This window comes from Setaria viridis, chromosome 2 (genome assembly GCF_005286985.2).
Source record: "Setaria viridis chromosome 2, Setaria_viridis_v4.0, whole genome shotgun sequence".
Taxonomy (NCBI): Eukaryota; Viridiplantae; Streptophyta; class Magnoliopsida; order Poales; family Poaceae; genus Setaria; species Setaria viridis.
The window spans coordinates 37,589,129-37,605,492 of NC_048264.2; the positions used below are offsets into that span (position 1 = coordinate 37,589,129).

The 16,364-nt window shown below is 48.6% G+C and overlaps 3 protein-coding genes across 3 annotated transcripts; 1 reads left to right on the plus strand and 2 right to left on the minus strand.

Moving 5' to 3' along the window:
* The first annotated feature begins 1,951 nt into the window (after positions 1–1,951).
* LOC117843879 (phospholipase D delta) lies at positions 1,952–9,178 on the plus strand. Its single transcript, XM_034724629.2, has 10 exons — positions 1,952–3,340; positions 3,730–3,846; positions 4,764–4,958; positions 5,253–5,525; positions 5,609–5,677; positions 5,855–6,002; positions 6,266–6,414; positions 7,152–7,322; positions 8,219–8,416; positions 8,602–9,178. Exons 1-10 carry the CDS (start codon positions 2,369–2,371, stop codon positions 8,893–8,895), a joined length of 2,586 nt encoding a protein of 861 aa, XP_034580520.1. The 5' UTR covers positions 1,952–2,368; the 3' UTR covers positions 8,896–9,178.
* A 76-nt stretch (positions 9,179–9,254) lies between these two features.
* On the minus strand, positions 9,255–10,726 carry LOC117844359 (pentatricopeptide repeat-containing protein CRR2, chloroplastic). Its single transcript, XM_034725083.1, has 2 exons — positions 10,694–10,726; positions 9,255–10,607 (listed from the first exon to the last, which is right to left on the minus strand). Exons 1-2 carry the CDS (start codon positions 10,724–10,726, stop codon positions 9,255–9,257), a joined length of 1,386 nt encoding a protein of 461 aa, XP_034580974.1.
* Positions 10,727–11,680: 954 nt separating this feature from the next.
* On the minus strand, positions 11,681–13,610 carry LOC117843880 (ornithine decarboxylase). The gene is made up of 2 exons (XM_034724630.1): positions 13,512–13,610; positions 11,681–13,256 (listed from the first exon to the last, which is right to left on the minus strand). Exon 2 carries the CDS (start codon positions 13,220–13,222, stop codon positions 11,984–11,986), a length of 1,239 nt encoding a protein of 412 aa, XP_034580521.1. The 5' UTR covers positions 13,223–13,256; positions 13,512–13,610; the 3' UTR covers positions 11,681–11,983.
* Positions 13,611–16,364: the final 2,754 nt, after the last annotated feature.

Here is a 16,364-nt window from a genome sequence, read left to right on the forward strand (position 1 = left end):
TATAAAACTAATTGCACAGATGGAGTCTAATTCGCGAGACGAATCTATTAAGCCTAATTAGTCCATGATTTGACAATGTGGTGCTACAGTAACCATTGCTAATGATGGATTAATTAGGCTTAATAGATTCGTCTCGCGAATTAGACTCCATCTATGCAATTAGTTTTGTAATTAGCTCATGTTTAGTCTTCCTAATTAGCATTGAGCATCCGATGTGATTCTGCTAAAGTTTAACACCTCGCATCAAACATCCCCTTAATTCAAGCAAGCGCAGAGGAATATCAGAATGATGATTTTTCCCCTGGCCCATGAAAAAGGATGCTGCTGGCCTAATTGTTCTTCTTAATTCAAGCAAGCACTGATTATCCAACGAGCTGAGTGGCAATTTCGTTGGCCATGAAAAAGATGCTTCAGCGCAGCACCTTGAACAAAAAGGAAACGCACAAAAGTATTAGTCCAGTCCAGGGCCCCAGGCCACATCAAAGTCGCTGGTCAATTGCAGTGACCAAACGTTGCTGTTTAGTTGTGTCATTATGGTACGTGGCGCGTAGAAGGAAAGCCACGAGATTGAAGTACCAGTAAACTTTTTCATATTGAGTTCCTTGCAGCCGCAGCCGGTCGCGTCATCACAAAATAGTTGGGAAAAAAAGAAAAAGAGCGTCGTGTCTTGCTGATGGCCAAGCGTTACGAGAACTCGAGAAGTACGCGGGATCGATCGTACGGTACACCTGCTCAGTCACACGCGTACAGGGAGTTCGAGGCCATGTGCCAGATCTGCAGGGGGGGAAGCCATGTGGATGCAAGTGGTTCTCCGTTCTCGGAGAGACGAGGTTGTGATATGATCTGATTGCTTATGTCAATGTGGCGTCACTGCATTCAGTCTCCGTGCCCGCTGGTGCTGTCGTGTTGATGCCTCATTGCCGTTAGGCTTGACATCACTTTCATGGATCTCGTGATCACCTTTCTACTCAATTTGCAAGAGGATAGAGGAAGACCCCACTTACTTTTTACAGCACCTATGAGGTTGTGCCTGTGGCAATTCAAAGCAATCCATGGGGATCAATTCGCAAAAGTAACACTTTGCTCCTTTCACCAAAAAGGCTGCATTTGGAGCGAGCACCGGAACGGAAGAACGGGAAACCTCTCCCCTCAGCTCACAGCCTCACACTACCTGACTGATGGCGCACTGCAGGAGCCAGTTTGGGGCCAAAAGTTGCCAGTTGGGCGCACTGCAGGAGCCAGTTTGGGGCCAAAAGTTGCCAGTTGGGGGAAGATACTCCATGAGCTCCAAACATCCTCGTCGGATATAAAGGGAGCGACAGCAGCCAGATGGTTTTCCATGCTCTCGTTCTGAAAGCGGTTGTTGGTTGGATCGAAAGGACACCAGAGCTACACCCGAAATGGCAAATCGGCGGCTGCCGTGAGTGAAACTGAAACCTTTCTTTACCGTCTTCTGTACGAACTGGCCAAGTTGGCTTTGTGATCCGGGGGAACGGACAGCGCGGGACACTCCCGAAGCCGAGGCCGAAGGCCAAATCCAAGCGGAGCGCGGACATGGGACATGCATGCCACGCCGCGCGGCCACCTCCAGCTCAAGCCACCTCACCTGACGCGCGCGCACGCACGCACCGTTTGACCTCCCACACCTCCCCCGCTGAGTTCCGCTGCCCGCGGGAACACGCCACCGCGCCCCCACGACGTGGCCCAGTGCCCGCCGCCCACCGCGCCGACCGCGGCGGACGCGACGGCGTGGGCTGGCTTCTCGTCCTCGTCCGCTTCGAGATCACAGGGGGTGCCACTGCCACGTGATCCTGGCCTCACGCGCTGCATATCCCCGACCCCCTCCCGGCCTCCAGGTTCCCGCGAATAAAGCAAGCCACATCCGCACGCCTATGGCAGTAGGCCCCGGCACGCGATCCCGCGTCGTGTGCCCCACCTGCCAGGAGGGGCTAGCTAGCTACCCATTCGGCCATTCAGGCGACCGTTGCGTTGCGCTGCGCCCACGCACCCTCACCCTCCCGTGTCTTTGCAGTTCACTACTCGGAGTCTGAAGAAATTAGAGAGATGACACTGGGAGTAACGGAAACTGGAGTTCATCTGATAATAAAGTGATGAGGGAAAACTTAAAGCCGCATACTATTTCAGGCTAAGTTGCCAAATCCTGAGATCCACCCCAAGCCCCCGCCCCGCGTCGCCGCCGCGGCGCCTCCTCCCGCAAACTCCGCCGTTTTGCGGGCCGCCCCGCCGGAATCCCCGCCACGGGGGGCCTGCGGTATAAGACGGCCCTCTGGGATTGGAGGGCTCCGGTTGGTCGGTTAGACGCTCGCCGCCGCCGCCTCCCCTCGACCGCGAGGCTCCGTCGCCGGCGATGGCGTCGTCAGCCGGCGGCGAGTCTCCGGCGAAGCCCAAGACCGTGCTCCTGCACGGCGACCTCGACCTCTGGATCAAAGAGGCGCGCCTGCTGCCCAACATGGACCTCTTCTCCGAGCAGGTCCGCCGGTGCTTCGCCGCCTGCCGACCGCCCACCTCCTGCGGGCCCAAGCACCCACCCGCCGCCGCCGTCCCCCGCGGCGGCTCCGGCGGCCGCCACCACCACCACCGGAAGATCATCACCAGCGACCCCTACGTCACGCTCTCCGTCTCCGGCGCCGTGGTGGCGCGCACCGCCGTCATTCCCAACAACCAGGACCCCGTCTGGGAGGAGCGCTTCGCCGTGCCGCTCGCGCACCGCGCCACAGCGCTCGAGTTCCAGGTCAAGGACAACGACACCTTCGGCGCGCAGCTCATCGGCACCGTCACCGTCCCAGCCGACATCGTCGCCAGCGGCGAGGAGGTCGAGGACTGGTACCCCATCATCGGCACCAACGGTAAGCCGTACAAGCCCGACACCGCGCTGTGCCTCCGCTTCCGGTTCCAGCCCATCGCCGAGAACCCGGCTTACCGGCGCGGCATCCCCGGCGACCCCGAGCGCAAGGGCATCAAGGACTCCTACTTCCCGCTCCGCCACGGCGGTCAGGTGACGCTGTACCAGGACGCGCACGTCAGGGAAGGGGACCTGCCGGAGATTGAGCTCGAGGACGGCAAGATGTTCGAGCACAACGCGTGCTGGGAGGACATCTGCCACGCCATCCTAGAGGCACACCACATGATATACATCGTCGGCTGGTCGGTGTATGACAAGGTGCGGCTTGTGCGTGAGCGGTCGCCGTCGCGGCCATTGCCTGAGGGTGGCGACCTTACACTTGGAGAGCTGCTCAAGTTCAAGTCGCAGGAGGGCGTCAGAGTGTGCCTGCTCGTGTGGGATGACAAAACTTCGCATGACAAGTTTTTATTCAAGACGGTGAGGTTCCATAATCTGGCTTTCGACATATTTTTACTTCCAGTTTATGTGATGTTGACTCATTGGCATGGAAGTCGTGTATGTGATGTTGACTCATTGGCTAGTAATTGGTGCGCTCCAGTGAATCCATACATGGGGCCAAGTTGAACATGTTTATCACAAATAATTGCCTGCTCAGAATGTGAAAACACTCTGTTCAATACGTGGACATTTAGCTTTCATCCATTCTCTGCTTTCAATTTGCCATAAACTTCGATCATGCATTTTAGACAAATGCAAATCTAAGCTGCGTGTTCTGAATCTATTGAAACATGCTATTCCTTCCTATTACAAATCGTTCTCTGTGGTAGTATGGAGTATCTATGAAAAACCTTCCTATGCTTGTGCAGGGTGGAGTTATGGCAACTCATGATGAGGATACTCGAAAGTTTTTCAAGCATTCCTCAGTCATCTGTGTTCTTTCTCCTCGATATGCTAGCAATAAGCTGAGCATTTTCAAACAGCAGGCAAGTTTTGGGCAAGAATTTATGGTTCGTGTTTTTATATTAAAAGAAAAACTCGGGAGGGGCCCGGCGCGCGCCGGGAGGGGGGTGGGGTTGCCCCCTTGGCATTACCTCAAGAAAGGTACCAAACGAATCAAATAGTAAAAATGCAAATGACATTGCTGATCTTTTAGCCTGCCTTTCTGAGAGACGGCATTTAAGCAACTGTAGCTACTTGATGGGGGAGATTATTCGGTTGACACTACCGTACTCGGATATACTTTGCACAGTAATCAGTGAGTATGTACTGGCTCTTGATGGATCAAAGTGAGTTAAGAGGGTTATGGAATGATTCTTGCTAAAAGAGTCTTCTTTTTTTTTCCCTCTGGTTCCTACTTCATCATAGGCTCAATACGAGAGATATGCTGAATAGGAAAATTAACATTTACCCATATAGTAATGTGTCTGTTGCTCACAAGGTACTGAAGAAACATTGCCTGATCTCTTCTTTGACTGAAACTTGGCATAGCATAGCAGTGCTGGGGCAGATGTCTCAAAGGAATGTAAATGTTTTTTAAAAGGATGCTATGTTGATACAAAAGTTACAATTTAGTGTGTTGCGTTGTGGGAAAGGATAAAAAAAAATAATTTGCCACATAGCCCATAAGTCATCCATTTCTTCTTCAATTCACTCTTCTTGTGGAGACCATAATTCAATTTCGTACAAATGGATCCTCAAACCGTAACTGACTGGCAGTACCTGTTGGCAGGCAGTCCATAACAGCATAGGTACCTTTTATTATGGGGATGGGTCAACTAAGGAGAACAGGACTGCAACAATTGGGGGGAAAAAACTTTCTTGAATAATTGTTTTATTATATTCTGTGCTAAATAATATAATATTTGGATGCACTTGATAATATTGAATTTGTAGCTGGCAGGTTGTTGGGACTTTGTTTACACACCATCAAAAATGCGTGCTGGTTGATACACAAGCATGGGGAAACAAGCGGAAGGTTACAGCTTTCATCGGGGGCCTAGATCTTTGTGATGGCCGCTATGACACACCCGAACACAGGCTTTTCAAAGATCTTGACACAGTATTTCATAATGATTATCATAACCCTACATTTTCGGTGAGTTCTTTTGTGCTAGCATGTTCTAACTTTCTATGCCTCTCAAATAATGGAGCCTGCGAATGAAGCTCCTCAGCACAGGCTCGGATCTAGTAGGGTGACAAGGGGGGGCATAACCCCCCTCATGCGCCATGTACACTCTTGTGTACACATTTATTTGCTATGTTCAATTGGTTGGGAGGTTACTTTTTGTCCATGCATTGCAAAAATGTTACTAGTTGGCCCCTCGTGGCTCATTCCTGCTGCGTCAAGCTTTCGATGCTTCTTATAATCATATGTATTCACCTGATGCAGGCAGGTGCAAAAGGACCTAGACAACCATGGCATGATTTACATTGCAGGATTGATGGTCCCGCTGCATACGATGTCTTGACAAATTTTGAACAGCGGTGGCGAAAGGCAACAAAATGGCGTGACCGTTTTAGAAGAGTATCTCATTGGAAAGATGATGCTTTAATTAAGCTGGAGCGTATCTCATGGATACTAAGCCCTTCACGTAATGTTCCAAATGATCATCCTAGTTTGTGGGTTTCAAAAGAAGAAGATCGTGAAAATTGGCATGTTCAGGTTGTCGTGGTGCCTTTTTAAGTTCTACTGTCAAAATAATCTTGAACTTTTATGGAGTGGTTAATGTATTTTTAACTCTTCAGGTATTCCGGTCAATCGATTCTGGTTCTTTAAAAGGATTTCCTAGTGATTGCAAAGAGGCATCAAAGCTGGTTAGTCAACATCTCTATAGTCTGTCTTCTGTAGTGATGATGGAGAATATACTCATTGCCTCATTGGGAATGTTCAATAAAGTTTTAGCTCTTTTAATGTTGGTGTTGCTTTTGCCCCTTTCACTTGTGTACTGTTTTAAAACTGTTACTGGTACTAACTACTCAATGCCTCTGCAGAATCTTGTGTGCCGTAAGAACCTGGTAATTGATAAGAGCATCCACACTGCATATGTCCGGGCAATCAGATCTGCACAGCATTTTATTTATATCGAGAACCAATACTTTCTTGGTTCTTCATATGCTTGGCCATCCTATGTGAATTCAGGTTTGACGTTTTTCTTTGTTTTCATTCTGTCAGCTTTCCATTGACGTGTAGTGACACTGTAGTTATATGCTTATACGTATATTTTCTACTGTGAAAAGTGGGAGGAAAACAGACAGAATGTAGGTTAATCTTATTATTTTTTTTAAATTCTGTTTTAGGTAGGTCGCATTCTCTTTGTTCCTTATTTACCGTTGTTCTTTATGCTACAGTTGCTTTATTTAACTGTTAATGTTTAATGATGCTACATGATATTTATGTGGCAGGTGCTGATAATCTGATACCAATAGAATTGGCCCTCAAAATTGCAAGTAAGATTAGAGCAGGAGAACGCTTTGCAGTGTATGTAGTGATACCAATGTGGCCTGAAGGAGTCCCTACTGCAGCATCTGTGCAAGAAATCCTTTTCTTTCAGGTAAATTCCTATTGATGGTACCAATTTGGCTAAACGACTTAAAAGGTTGTGAGGTCTTCTGAGCTCTTTCTTGCCTCATTACAAACTTTCCATGTTCCGTGTTGTGTAAGGCAAGTATTAGTTTAGTGAAATTTTGAGGATTATATTTGTAACTGTACCATCATAGCTTTCTAACCTTGAGGATAAAGTTTATTTAATTTCACACTGGTCGATATAAAAATTGAGACTCGGTTGTATTACACTAGGAAAAAAAAATCTTTGCTCTTGATTCATTAAAATCTATTCATACTTATGCAAACATTGTACATTTACAGAATAGCGAGTAGGTCTACAGTCACATTTGCTAAGTATCTGCAATATGTGGTTATCAAGAGCAACTTGTTGTGTATGGCAAGGGCCTCTGCGTTGCATGAGCTCCTTGTCAGGTCGCTGGCCTTGGCCCTTTAGTGGTCTTAGGTTTTTTTGGTCGCTGTTGTTGGTTGTAGATTGGTGCAGGTGTGAACCTAAACTCCTCGGGTGTGCGTGGGATGTGTTTGGGAAAGGTTTTTGTAGCCTCACCCTTTGGACTTCTTTTTTCTTAATGAAATGGCATGCAGCTTTACATTTGCGAAGTATGGCAGCTTCCTTAAGAATTAAAACAAGTCCTTTGCCTTTTTTTAAAAAGAGCGTATGACACAGCATTATAGAAATTGGGATTTAGCAACTAACTATGTTCATGATTTTTCTTCATCTTACAGGCCCAGACAATGGAGATGATGTATAAAATAATTGCAGATGAACTCAAGGCCATGGACATTAAGGATATGCACCCTCAAGATTACTTGAACTTCTTTTGTCTTGGAAACCGGGAAGAACCATCATCAAACGGCAGCCCGGAATCAGAGAAGTCTACAGATAAAAGTGCAGCGGTAATCTATTATTGCATTTTTTCTCATTCTTCTAATGAAAAAATGTCAAAGTGACTCGCTACAAAAATTTATCCAATTGCTTTTCATGTTTCCATCATATACTCAATGTAGGATTAGTTTTTACTCCTTAAATGGTGTAAGTTCATATGGAGAAGTTTCCCCAAATAGGATATTACTCGCTACAAAAATTTATTCAATTGCTTTTCATGTTTCCACCATATACTCATGTACATATTAATAGGATTAGTTTTTACTCCTTAAAATGGCGTAAGTTCATATGGAGAAGTTTCCCCAAATAGGATGGATAAATGCTGTCTTTTGGCGAGAATGGGTGCATCAGTACTTTGTTGGCTTGGAAAGTTGATTTACTTACTGATGTTATAGTAGGCTCTACTTCGTTGAGCATGCTCGTTGTTCTGTATGTCAGATGTCTGAGAGTATTGTTTTTGTGTGCTGTATTGGTTTACCATTTGCGTTGATTTACTTACTGATGTTATAGTAGGCTCTACTTCGTTGAGCATGCTTGTTGTTCTGTATGTCAGATGTCTGAGAGTATTGTTTTTGTGTGCTGTATTGGTTTACCATTTGCGTTGATTCTGGCCTTGATTGCTGTACTTTATGATGCCAGGAATGACTTGATGTTAATGCAAATGAAATCTCCTCAGTTTTATACATTTTCACTGTTTACTTTATTTTAAAATGTGATACTGGGCTCTTGTCATTCGAAAGCCCTCTTGTTGTCTGCTCATGTATGGCTGTAAAGAATTGGCAAACATACTCGATGTGTCAGATTGTTCTGAGCGGCTGAGCCTGCTTCTATTCATTTTTCTTCTTAATCATTTAATAATCAGTCACATTTTTATTTTTAATATTTCTTCTGCTTTTGAAATCTACAGGCCTTAGCTACAAAATATCGACGGTTCATGATCTACGTTCATGCCAAAGGGATGATTGTGGATGATGAGTACGTCATTCTGGGTTCAGCAAACATCAACCAGAGATCCCTGGCCGGTTCTAGAGATACTGAAATTGCAATGGGGGCATACCAGCCTTATCACGCATGGTCTACAAAGAATAGACATCCTCACGGCCAGGTTTGTGGCTTGGCTCTCAAGATCACATCTTCTTTCAACCAAATTGCTTTCTGCAATATTGCTGAGTGGCTAGTAACTTATTTTGTCACGAGATTCTGTAACCCCACACTTGAAAATAATGCTGTTGTACAACTACTACATACCATTTTCCTTTACCCACACCCACGTATCATTTTTCCCTTCAGGTATATGGATACAGAACATCTCTCTGGGCAGAGCACCTTGGAATGGTTGATGATCGCTTCAAGGATCCTTCAAGTTTGGATTGTGTAAGGTTTGTGAATCAAATAGCTGTAGAGAACTGGCAAAGGTTTACAGCCGAAGAAATTAGAACATTACAAGGGCACCTCCTCAAGTACCCAGTCAATGTGGAGGATGATGGTAAGATCGGCCCGCTTCCAGACCAAGAAAACTTTCCTGATGTTGGCGGCAAGATTCTCGGAGCTCCAACTTCACTTCCTGATTCGCTGACCATGTAGATTTACATTAAAAAGTTGACCTTTTTCAGAGTTGAAGCTTGATCATATCCACTTGTGAACTTTGTAATTGTCTAAATTTGGCGGGATTGTCGCAGAATTTGTACCATATCTGCAATCGTCTATAGTTGGCGCAGGGAAAGCTCAGGTGTTAATGGTGTTGGTGTTTGTAGAGTTGTGTTTCTGTAAGTTCTCCCAGCGTCTGTAAATGAATCATATGATAGGATCCTTGACAGAGCTTCCATTTTCATTGGATAATACCACGCTTTTTGAACATTTTGTCCAAGCCTAGTGTTTACCCTGTTTCTGTTCGATCGTCTACTCTGCACTCTGCATGGTCACCATGACGGAAGTAGCCTCCGTTAGAATACTGCGTCCATGTGTCCCTCAACAATACTGCTTGCAAGTGGCTTGTTTGCCCCTCGATCCCGCATCAATCTCCTCACCCTCGACGCGTCGTCCCACCTCCCGGCGTCGTCGTACATCTGAGCCAACGCAGCGTACCGGCCAGCGTTCCCTGGGTCGAGGACGAGCAGGCGCTCCGCCGCACGCTCCGCAAGCTCCATGTCGTCGTGCAGCCGGCAAGCGCCGAGCAGCGCGCCCCAGACGTCTTTCCCCGGCTGAAACGGCATGGACTCGACGACCCCGAGCGCCTGGGTCAGCTGCCCGGCGCGGCCGAGCAGGTCGACCACGCAGGCGTAGTGCACCTGCCGCTTCTCCACGCCGTGGTCTCCCATCGTGTCGAAGACCCTGAGCCCGTCGTCGACCAGCCCGCCGTGCGCGCAAGCCGAGAGCACGGACACGAAGCAGACGCCGTCGGGGGCGACGCCGTTCGCCAGCATAAGGTGGAACAGGTCCAGTGCCTCGACGCCGTGGCCGTGGCTCCCGTAAGCCTGGATCATTGAGCTGTACACGGCTTGGCTCCGGCACGGCGCGCGGTCGAAGACGGCCCGGGCGGTGTCAAGCCGGCCGCACGCGGCGTACATGGCAATGAGCCCGCTTGCCAACGCACCGTCGCCCACGCGAAAGGCATTCTTTACGGCGTACGAATGCGCCCACAGGCCTTCGCGGACGGCCGCCGACGCCGCGCAGGCCGGGAGCACGGCGACTAAGGTGACGAGGTCTGGCCGGCACGTCGCGCCGCGCCGCGCCATGGAACGGAGCAGCGCGACCGCCTCGTCCGAGCGCCCGTTCTGGGCGTACCCGGCGATCATCGAGTTCCAGCTCACGACGTCCTTCGCGGCGGCCACGTCGAACACCTTCCTCGCTGCCGCCACGTCGCCGAGCCTGGCGTAGAACGCGACGAGCGCGTTGGCCACGAAGGCGTCGAGGTCGAACCCGGCTCCGACCGCGAGCGCGTGCACGGCCCGGCCGGCGCGCCCGGCGTCGTCGTCGTCGTCCCCAGCGGCGGCGCACGCCTTGACGACGAACGTGTACGTGTAGTGGTTCGCGGCCGCGGGCGCCCCGGTGCTCGCGCGCATGCGCGCGACCAGCGCGACGGCCTGTCGCGCGTGTGGCGGTCCGGCCCGCGCGTAGCCCTGGAGCATGACGTTCCAGAGGAAGGCGTCCCTGTGGGGCGCGCGGTCGAACACCTGGCGCGCGACCGCCACGCCAGCGCCGCCCAGCGCGGCGTAGCGCGCGACGAGGCCGGCGGCCACGAAGCGGCGCGCTCCAGGCCGGAGGTGACGACGTGGGAGTGGATTTGCGCGAGGCGTCTGGCGTCTGGGTGAGACTGCAGGAGTGACACGTGGTCGTACGAATCTCTGGGACGCGGGCGTGGCCGTCGCTTGCAGGCGACTACCATGGTGGTGGAGTAGCGTCTCTGCATCTGCATGACTGCAGCCTCGCGGCAGCCTTTGGCAAGCACCGTGAACCACGGCAAGCACACTCCGAGTTTAGTTGCCTGGGTTACCTGAGCTGCTTCTAACTCACTGACACTTTGCCTGGTTCAGGCAGCTCAAGATTATTCCATAGCACCGTTTGGTTGAAACACTGAGGTCGTGCATGCTTGTGTAGTTGGAACTTGGAAGGAGCAGACTGTGTTTGCTGTTGAGTTGCCTGTGTTTACCGTTACCACTGAGACAAGAGGTTTGGTAAATAAAATTACTTTAAAAGAAATTAAGGTACCAAAAAAACATCGATTGATGTTTCACCAATAATCTCACAAGTCCTGCATCAAAAGAGAAATAAGGGGGGGGGGGGGGGGGGGGGGGGGGGAACGGAGGCAATGCATCTCCCCTCTTGCAAGTAAAATGGAATTTACAACATCCATCAAAAGAGAAAGAAAATTAATACAATTCAGGCCTGAAGAAAAACCATCCAGACTTTGAGATATTGCAACCTTGCTTGTGGCTTCATCAGGACTAGCGGTTGCTTTCGCTTGTGCTGCTCCCTGCTAGAGATGTCGTGAGTGTGCAACCTGGCCACGAACTTCTTGTGCAGCTTTTAGAAAGTTGGAAGCTTAGAAAAACTGAATCTATATGAAAAGCTGGAAAGCTCAGTTTTATGAGCTTTTTTAGCTTTTTGAACTCAGAAAGCTAAATACATCTTTTAGAAGCTAGTGTTGACTTTTTCAACACATCTTCTAGAAGCTAGTGTTGGCAACAATTTTTTATAAAAACTCAAAAGCTGCAGCTCAAACAAACAGACCCTAGTTACTGCCGCAAGCCCCGCAACAAGGCTGTGCAATATGTGCCTTCGGACCTCTAATCCTAGGCATCCGTAATAGAGAGCATACACAATTATATAATTATAGATGACGAAACTTGTAACCAATCAATCAGTGAAATGTGATAAGTGACCGTATATTTTTTTTTTGATAAAAAGAGAGCTTTTTAAAACTAGATAGAATTACAATCATTGGTGATAAGGTCGGCAAGGCGCGCAGGTGCCCGTCCTAACCAAATCGCAATATGCACGCTTTTTCTAGCTAAATAACCTTGGCATCGGTCGCCGAATGAAATGGCGGCAGGATCGGATACAATATGTGTGCAGTATATAATAAACCTAACTACAGCAACCTGTTCTTAACGTTTATCTACTATCAAGTTGCTGAACGCGTTGATATTTATCCAGACGTCTTCGTTCTCGATCAGCTCGAGTACGCCACGTAGACCTTTATGTCCGACGTGTCGAAGCCGTTGAACTTGGAACCGGCCGCTGTGGTATAGGCGCCCATGTCGTCGAAGACGAGCCAGTCGCCCACGCGCATCTCCGGAAGCTGGTACCCGGTCACCACCGTGTCGAGGGAGTCGCACGTCGGCCCGAACACCGTAGACGTGTGCGTCTTCTCGCCGGGGCGCGGGGTGGCCAGCGGCCTCGGCCGCGGCACGTAGTAGTCCATGAGGATGCAGTTGAGCGAGCCGTAGACGCCGTCATCGATCCAGTACTCGCGCACCTCGCCGCGGGTGCGCTTCCCGATGACGCGCGCGGCGAGCGTGAACGCCGTCTCGGCGAAGTACCTCCCGGGCTCTCCAATCACCTCCACGCATGGCAGGTCGCCGAAGTGCTGCGCGAGCGCGTTGTTGATCACCGCCGCCGCGTCGTCGAATGTAGAGCCGGCCATGAAGCCACCTCCGATGTCGAGGATGCGCATGGGCGGCATGCCGAGGGCATTCGCCGCGTCGAACGCGGCGCGCGATAACTCGATGGCACCGCGGTACACGTCTATACAGGACGCGCCGGTCCCGACGTGGAAGGAGACGCCGGCGACGTTGAGCCCTGCGCACTGGGCGGCGCGCAGGAGCGGCACGACCTCGTCGGCGAGCGCCCCGTACTTGATCCCCAGGTCAACCTTGGCCTTGCCACCGTCGGGGCCCTTGAGGCGAAGGAGGAGCTCGCAGCTGGGGTGGCAGCGCTTGACCTTGGCCACCTCCTCCACGGAGTCGTAGGTGGTGAGGTTGACGCCGACCTCCGCGGCGTACTCGAGGTGTGGCTCGGGCTTGCAGGGGTTGGCGTAGACGATGTTGCGTGGCTGGACGCCGAGCGCGAGCACGGCCTCGATCTCGGAGCGGCTGGCGCAGTCGAAGCCCGTGCCGAGCGCGGCAAGCGCGCCGACGAGCGCCGGCTCGGGATTGCACTTGACGGCGTAGTAGGGCCGCACGTCGCAGAAGGCGGCGTTCCAAGCCATGAAGAGGTCGACGACCTTGGTGAGGTCAAAGACGTGGAAGGCGCTCCGCTGGGCGGGGCTTGACGTGGCGAGGATGGAGCGGATGAAGCCGGCGACGGCGTCCTTGTCCTTGAGCGCATCGCCCTTGAAACCGACGAGCATCTTCCTGTCCTTGACGCCGGGGGCCACCAGCACCGCCTGCATTGGGCTGCTCCCAACCATGGTGATGACGACGAGGTAAGAAATCTCGGTTTGCCTAAAAAATTACCAAGACAAAAGATGAAAAAAGAGCAGGTTAACAAACAATGACATAAACGTTGCACCTTGTTTTTAAACAATGACATAAACAATGGCATAAACGCAGTTTCTTCAGAACCGGGAAAGGAAATAAACTTCGATGCACGAACTCATGCAAGCATCGAGTACTGAATCGAGTTAGGAGACATGCTGTTAGACTGTTTTTTTTTTGTTTGCCAATTTGCATCACGTCTGGGGTCACTGATCAACTCACCGAGACGAACAGGCGATCCAAGGGTGCGGGATCAGATCAGACAAGCGATAGATGCCAAGGAAATGAGGCGAGGAGGTCGCTTGGTGAGACGCCTCTCTCTTGGTGTGCGCGCGGCTTGCTCGGCCTGGTCTGGGCGCCCTATATAGCTCGGCCGGGCGTGGAGGAAGGCAGGATCGGAGTGGGTTAGGTGGGCTGGTTTGGTGGCGTTTAGTTCCCTTTGCTTATTTTTAGCACGTGTCACATCGAATATTAAGATATTAAACGTAGACTATTTACAAAACTCATTACATAAGTGGAGGCTAAACGGCGAGACGAATCTATTAAGCTTAATTAATCCATCATTAGCAAATGTTTACTGTAGCAACACATTGTCAAATCATGGACTAATAGGCTTAATAGATTCGTCTCGCCGTTTAGCCTCCACTTATGTAATCGGTTTTGTAAATAGTCTACGTTTAATACTCCGAATTAGTATCTAAACATTTGATGTGACGGGTGCTTAAAAATAAGTCAGTGAACCAAACCAGGCCAAAGCCAGAGAGGAGGTCGGGCGATGTGGTTTGGTGTGGCTGCGCGGTCAGAATCGATCGGCCACACAACGCAACACACGTCGCACACGCCTGCCGCGACGCCGCAAAAGCCAAAACGACCTAGAAAGGAGGTTTATTTTCAAGGATAGAGGGAGTAATACTGATTGAGAGCAAATAAAAAGCTAGACTTTCTTTAAGTCTAGAATTCTAAGATATGGCTGGATATTTCACACTGTGTTGTAGAGGTTGGAATATTGAATCATTCCTTTATTAAAAAATACTCACAAAGACGCACGCCCCTAGGCCTAGACAATTTAATTGGAAACATACTATTCCTTCATTAACATGGTCACAGATACACTACTTTACTACTAATTACTAATAAAATAAAATACAATCAAATTGTACTATCTTGAAACTACATTTCAAGACAAATTTTTGTAGTAACTTTTTGTAATAGTTCACTTGAACATCTAATACGATGTTGAAGATGAAACTATTGAATATTCAATACGAAATATTAAATATGCATGCAACCCAAGACCACACTATCTTGTGATAAAAAGTAACTACATCACTGGTCGATCAACTCGCCACACGTTGATAATCCGACCTGAAGACAAGTGATGTCAAGCAAGAATGTGGCGAGAAGATCGCTTGGTGAACGCCCTTATCTCTTGGTACGTGTGTCGCGGCTGCTTGCTTGGTGTGATTTTCATTTGAGCGTTTTATATAGGGAGCTCGCTCATGCGTCAACGGACACGGACGTATACGGGATAGGCCGGCAGGGCGGGCAGGCGGTTAGGGGCTGAGTCGCCGAGAGCTACGGCGTATTTTGGATATTGTGTGGTGCGTGCAGTTTGCTCGAGACGATTTTGCCTCAACCGATGAATGTTTCGTCCTTATTAATTCTTCTGTTCATTTCAAACTTTACAATGTGTTGTTGCTTGATCTCGGCACGTTTTTGTCCTACCAGCTTGCTGTTATTAACTAGAGTATAATTTGTTTTTGTTTTACCTATCTACAATCACTGTGTACGGAAACTTTCAAATAGATATATTGGTGGCTTGTCTGTTATGGGGTTTTTGTAATGGCAACACTTAAACATTGGTACCTCAAGTCACACGAGATAATTTATTTGCTACAGATGGTTACAGAAAATCTCTATGGAAAAAAGAAAGGATCTTTTGTCACTAAAATGCTCTGAAACCGTGCAAGGCACCCAAATGGATGGACCAACAACAGAGTATTTTGGAAGCAAACTTTCAAATAATCCGACAAGCTACGTTTGAACACATTATTATGCATGGCTCCAAGCACAACCTGTCAGTGATTAATTGCTTTGTTCTTCTCGCCTAGCTTTCTACTCCCTCGAATTATTTTTTACTTTTACAGGTACATAGCTTTTGATATATATGCACCTACATATATATTGTTCACATACATAGCAAAAAGGTATGTATCTAAAAAAGCCAAAATGAATAGTATTTTGGGACGGAGGGATTAGTTGTTTGCATTTTTGTAGTGGATCATGAATAAATTTAAAAATTATTTTTTTCAAGTTACAATGATGAAAGTTTCTATATGAAAATTGTACTTCTTGACGAAATATGTAACTTTGTAGTTGATAACATTTTCTCTAAAGTCATACATCTTAGTGTGGGTGCTCTCTAGGAGTGGGTGTGGGGTTGGTGCGGGGTAGCACATAATGCAAAAAAAAAATCAGCTTTCTTACGAGCTTAAACATATGATTGAACCTAACATTTTATCCATATACTTAACATAAGGGATTTATTTGATTATCTTATAGAACAATATGGTATGTTCCTTCCTAAGAAGGATATTCCAATCGGGACTAAATAGATGGCTTTTAGTCCCGGTTAAACAGTTAGTGTTTTCAACCGAGACTAAACGCTCCACCAGATTCTCTTGTCCTCACTAGCCGTTACAATCGGGACTAAGCTCCCGTCGTTGGTGGCTTTAGGTGGTAGCCGTTTGACCTGGGACTAAAGCTCCTTAGTCCTGGATAAAAAACGATCAAGACAAATTATGTTGAATGGAAGATCTATGCTTTGCCCGTGGATCCGCTGCAGCGCTACCTCCAGAGGTATACCGCGCCACCTCTAGAAGAACGTGTGGTTATTGATTATGTACGTGAACGTGGAGAGTAATAAGAAAACGAGCTCCTTCACCTTGGATTGTTAGCTTGCATTATTTAGCCCCGATAACGGCCAATCTTAATGGGTTTAATTTGGCAATGGAAGTCATCATTTCAATATAATAAATAACGGCCGAGCGGCATGTCTTTCTCTTTGCAGGCGAT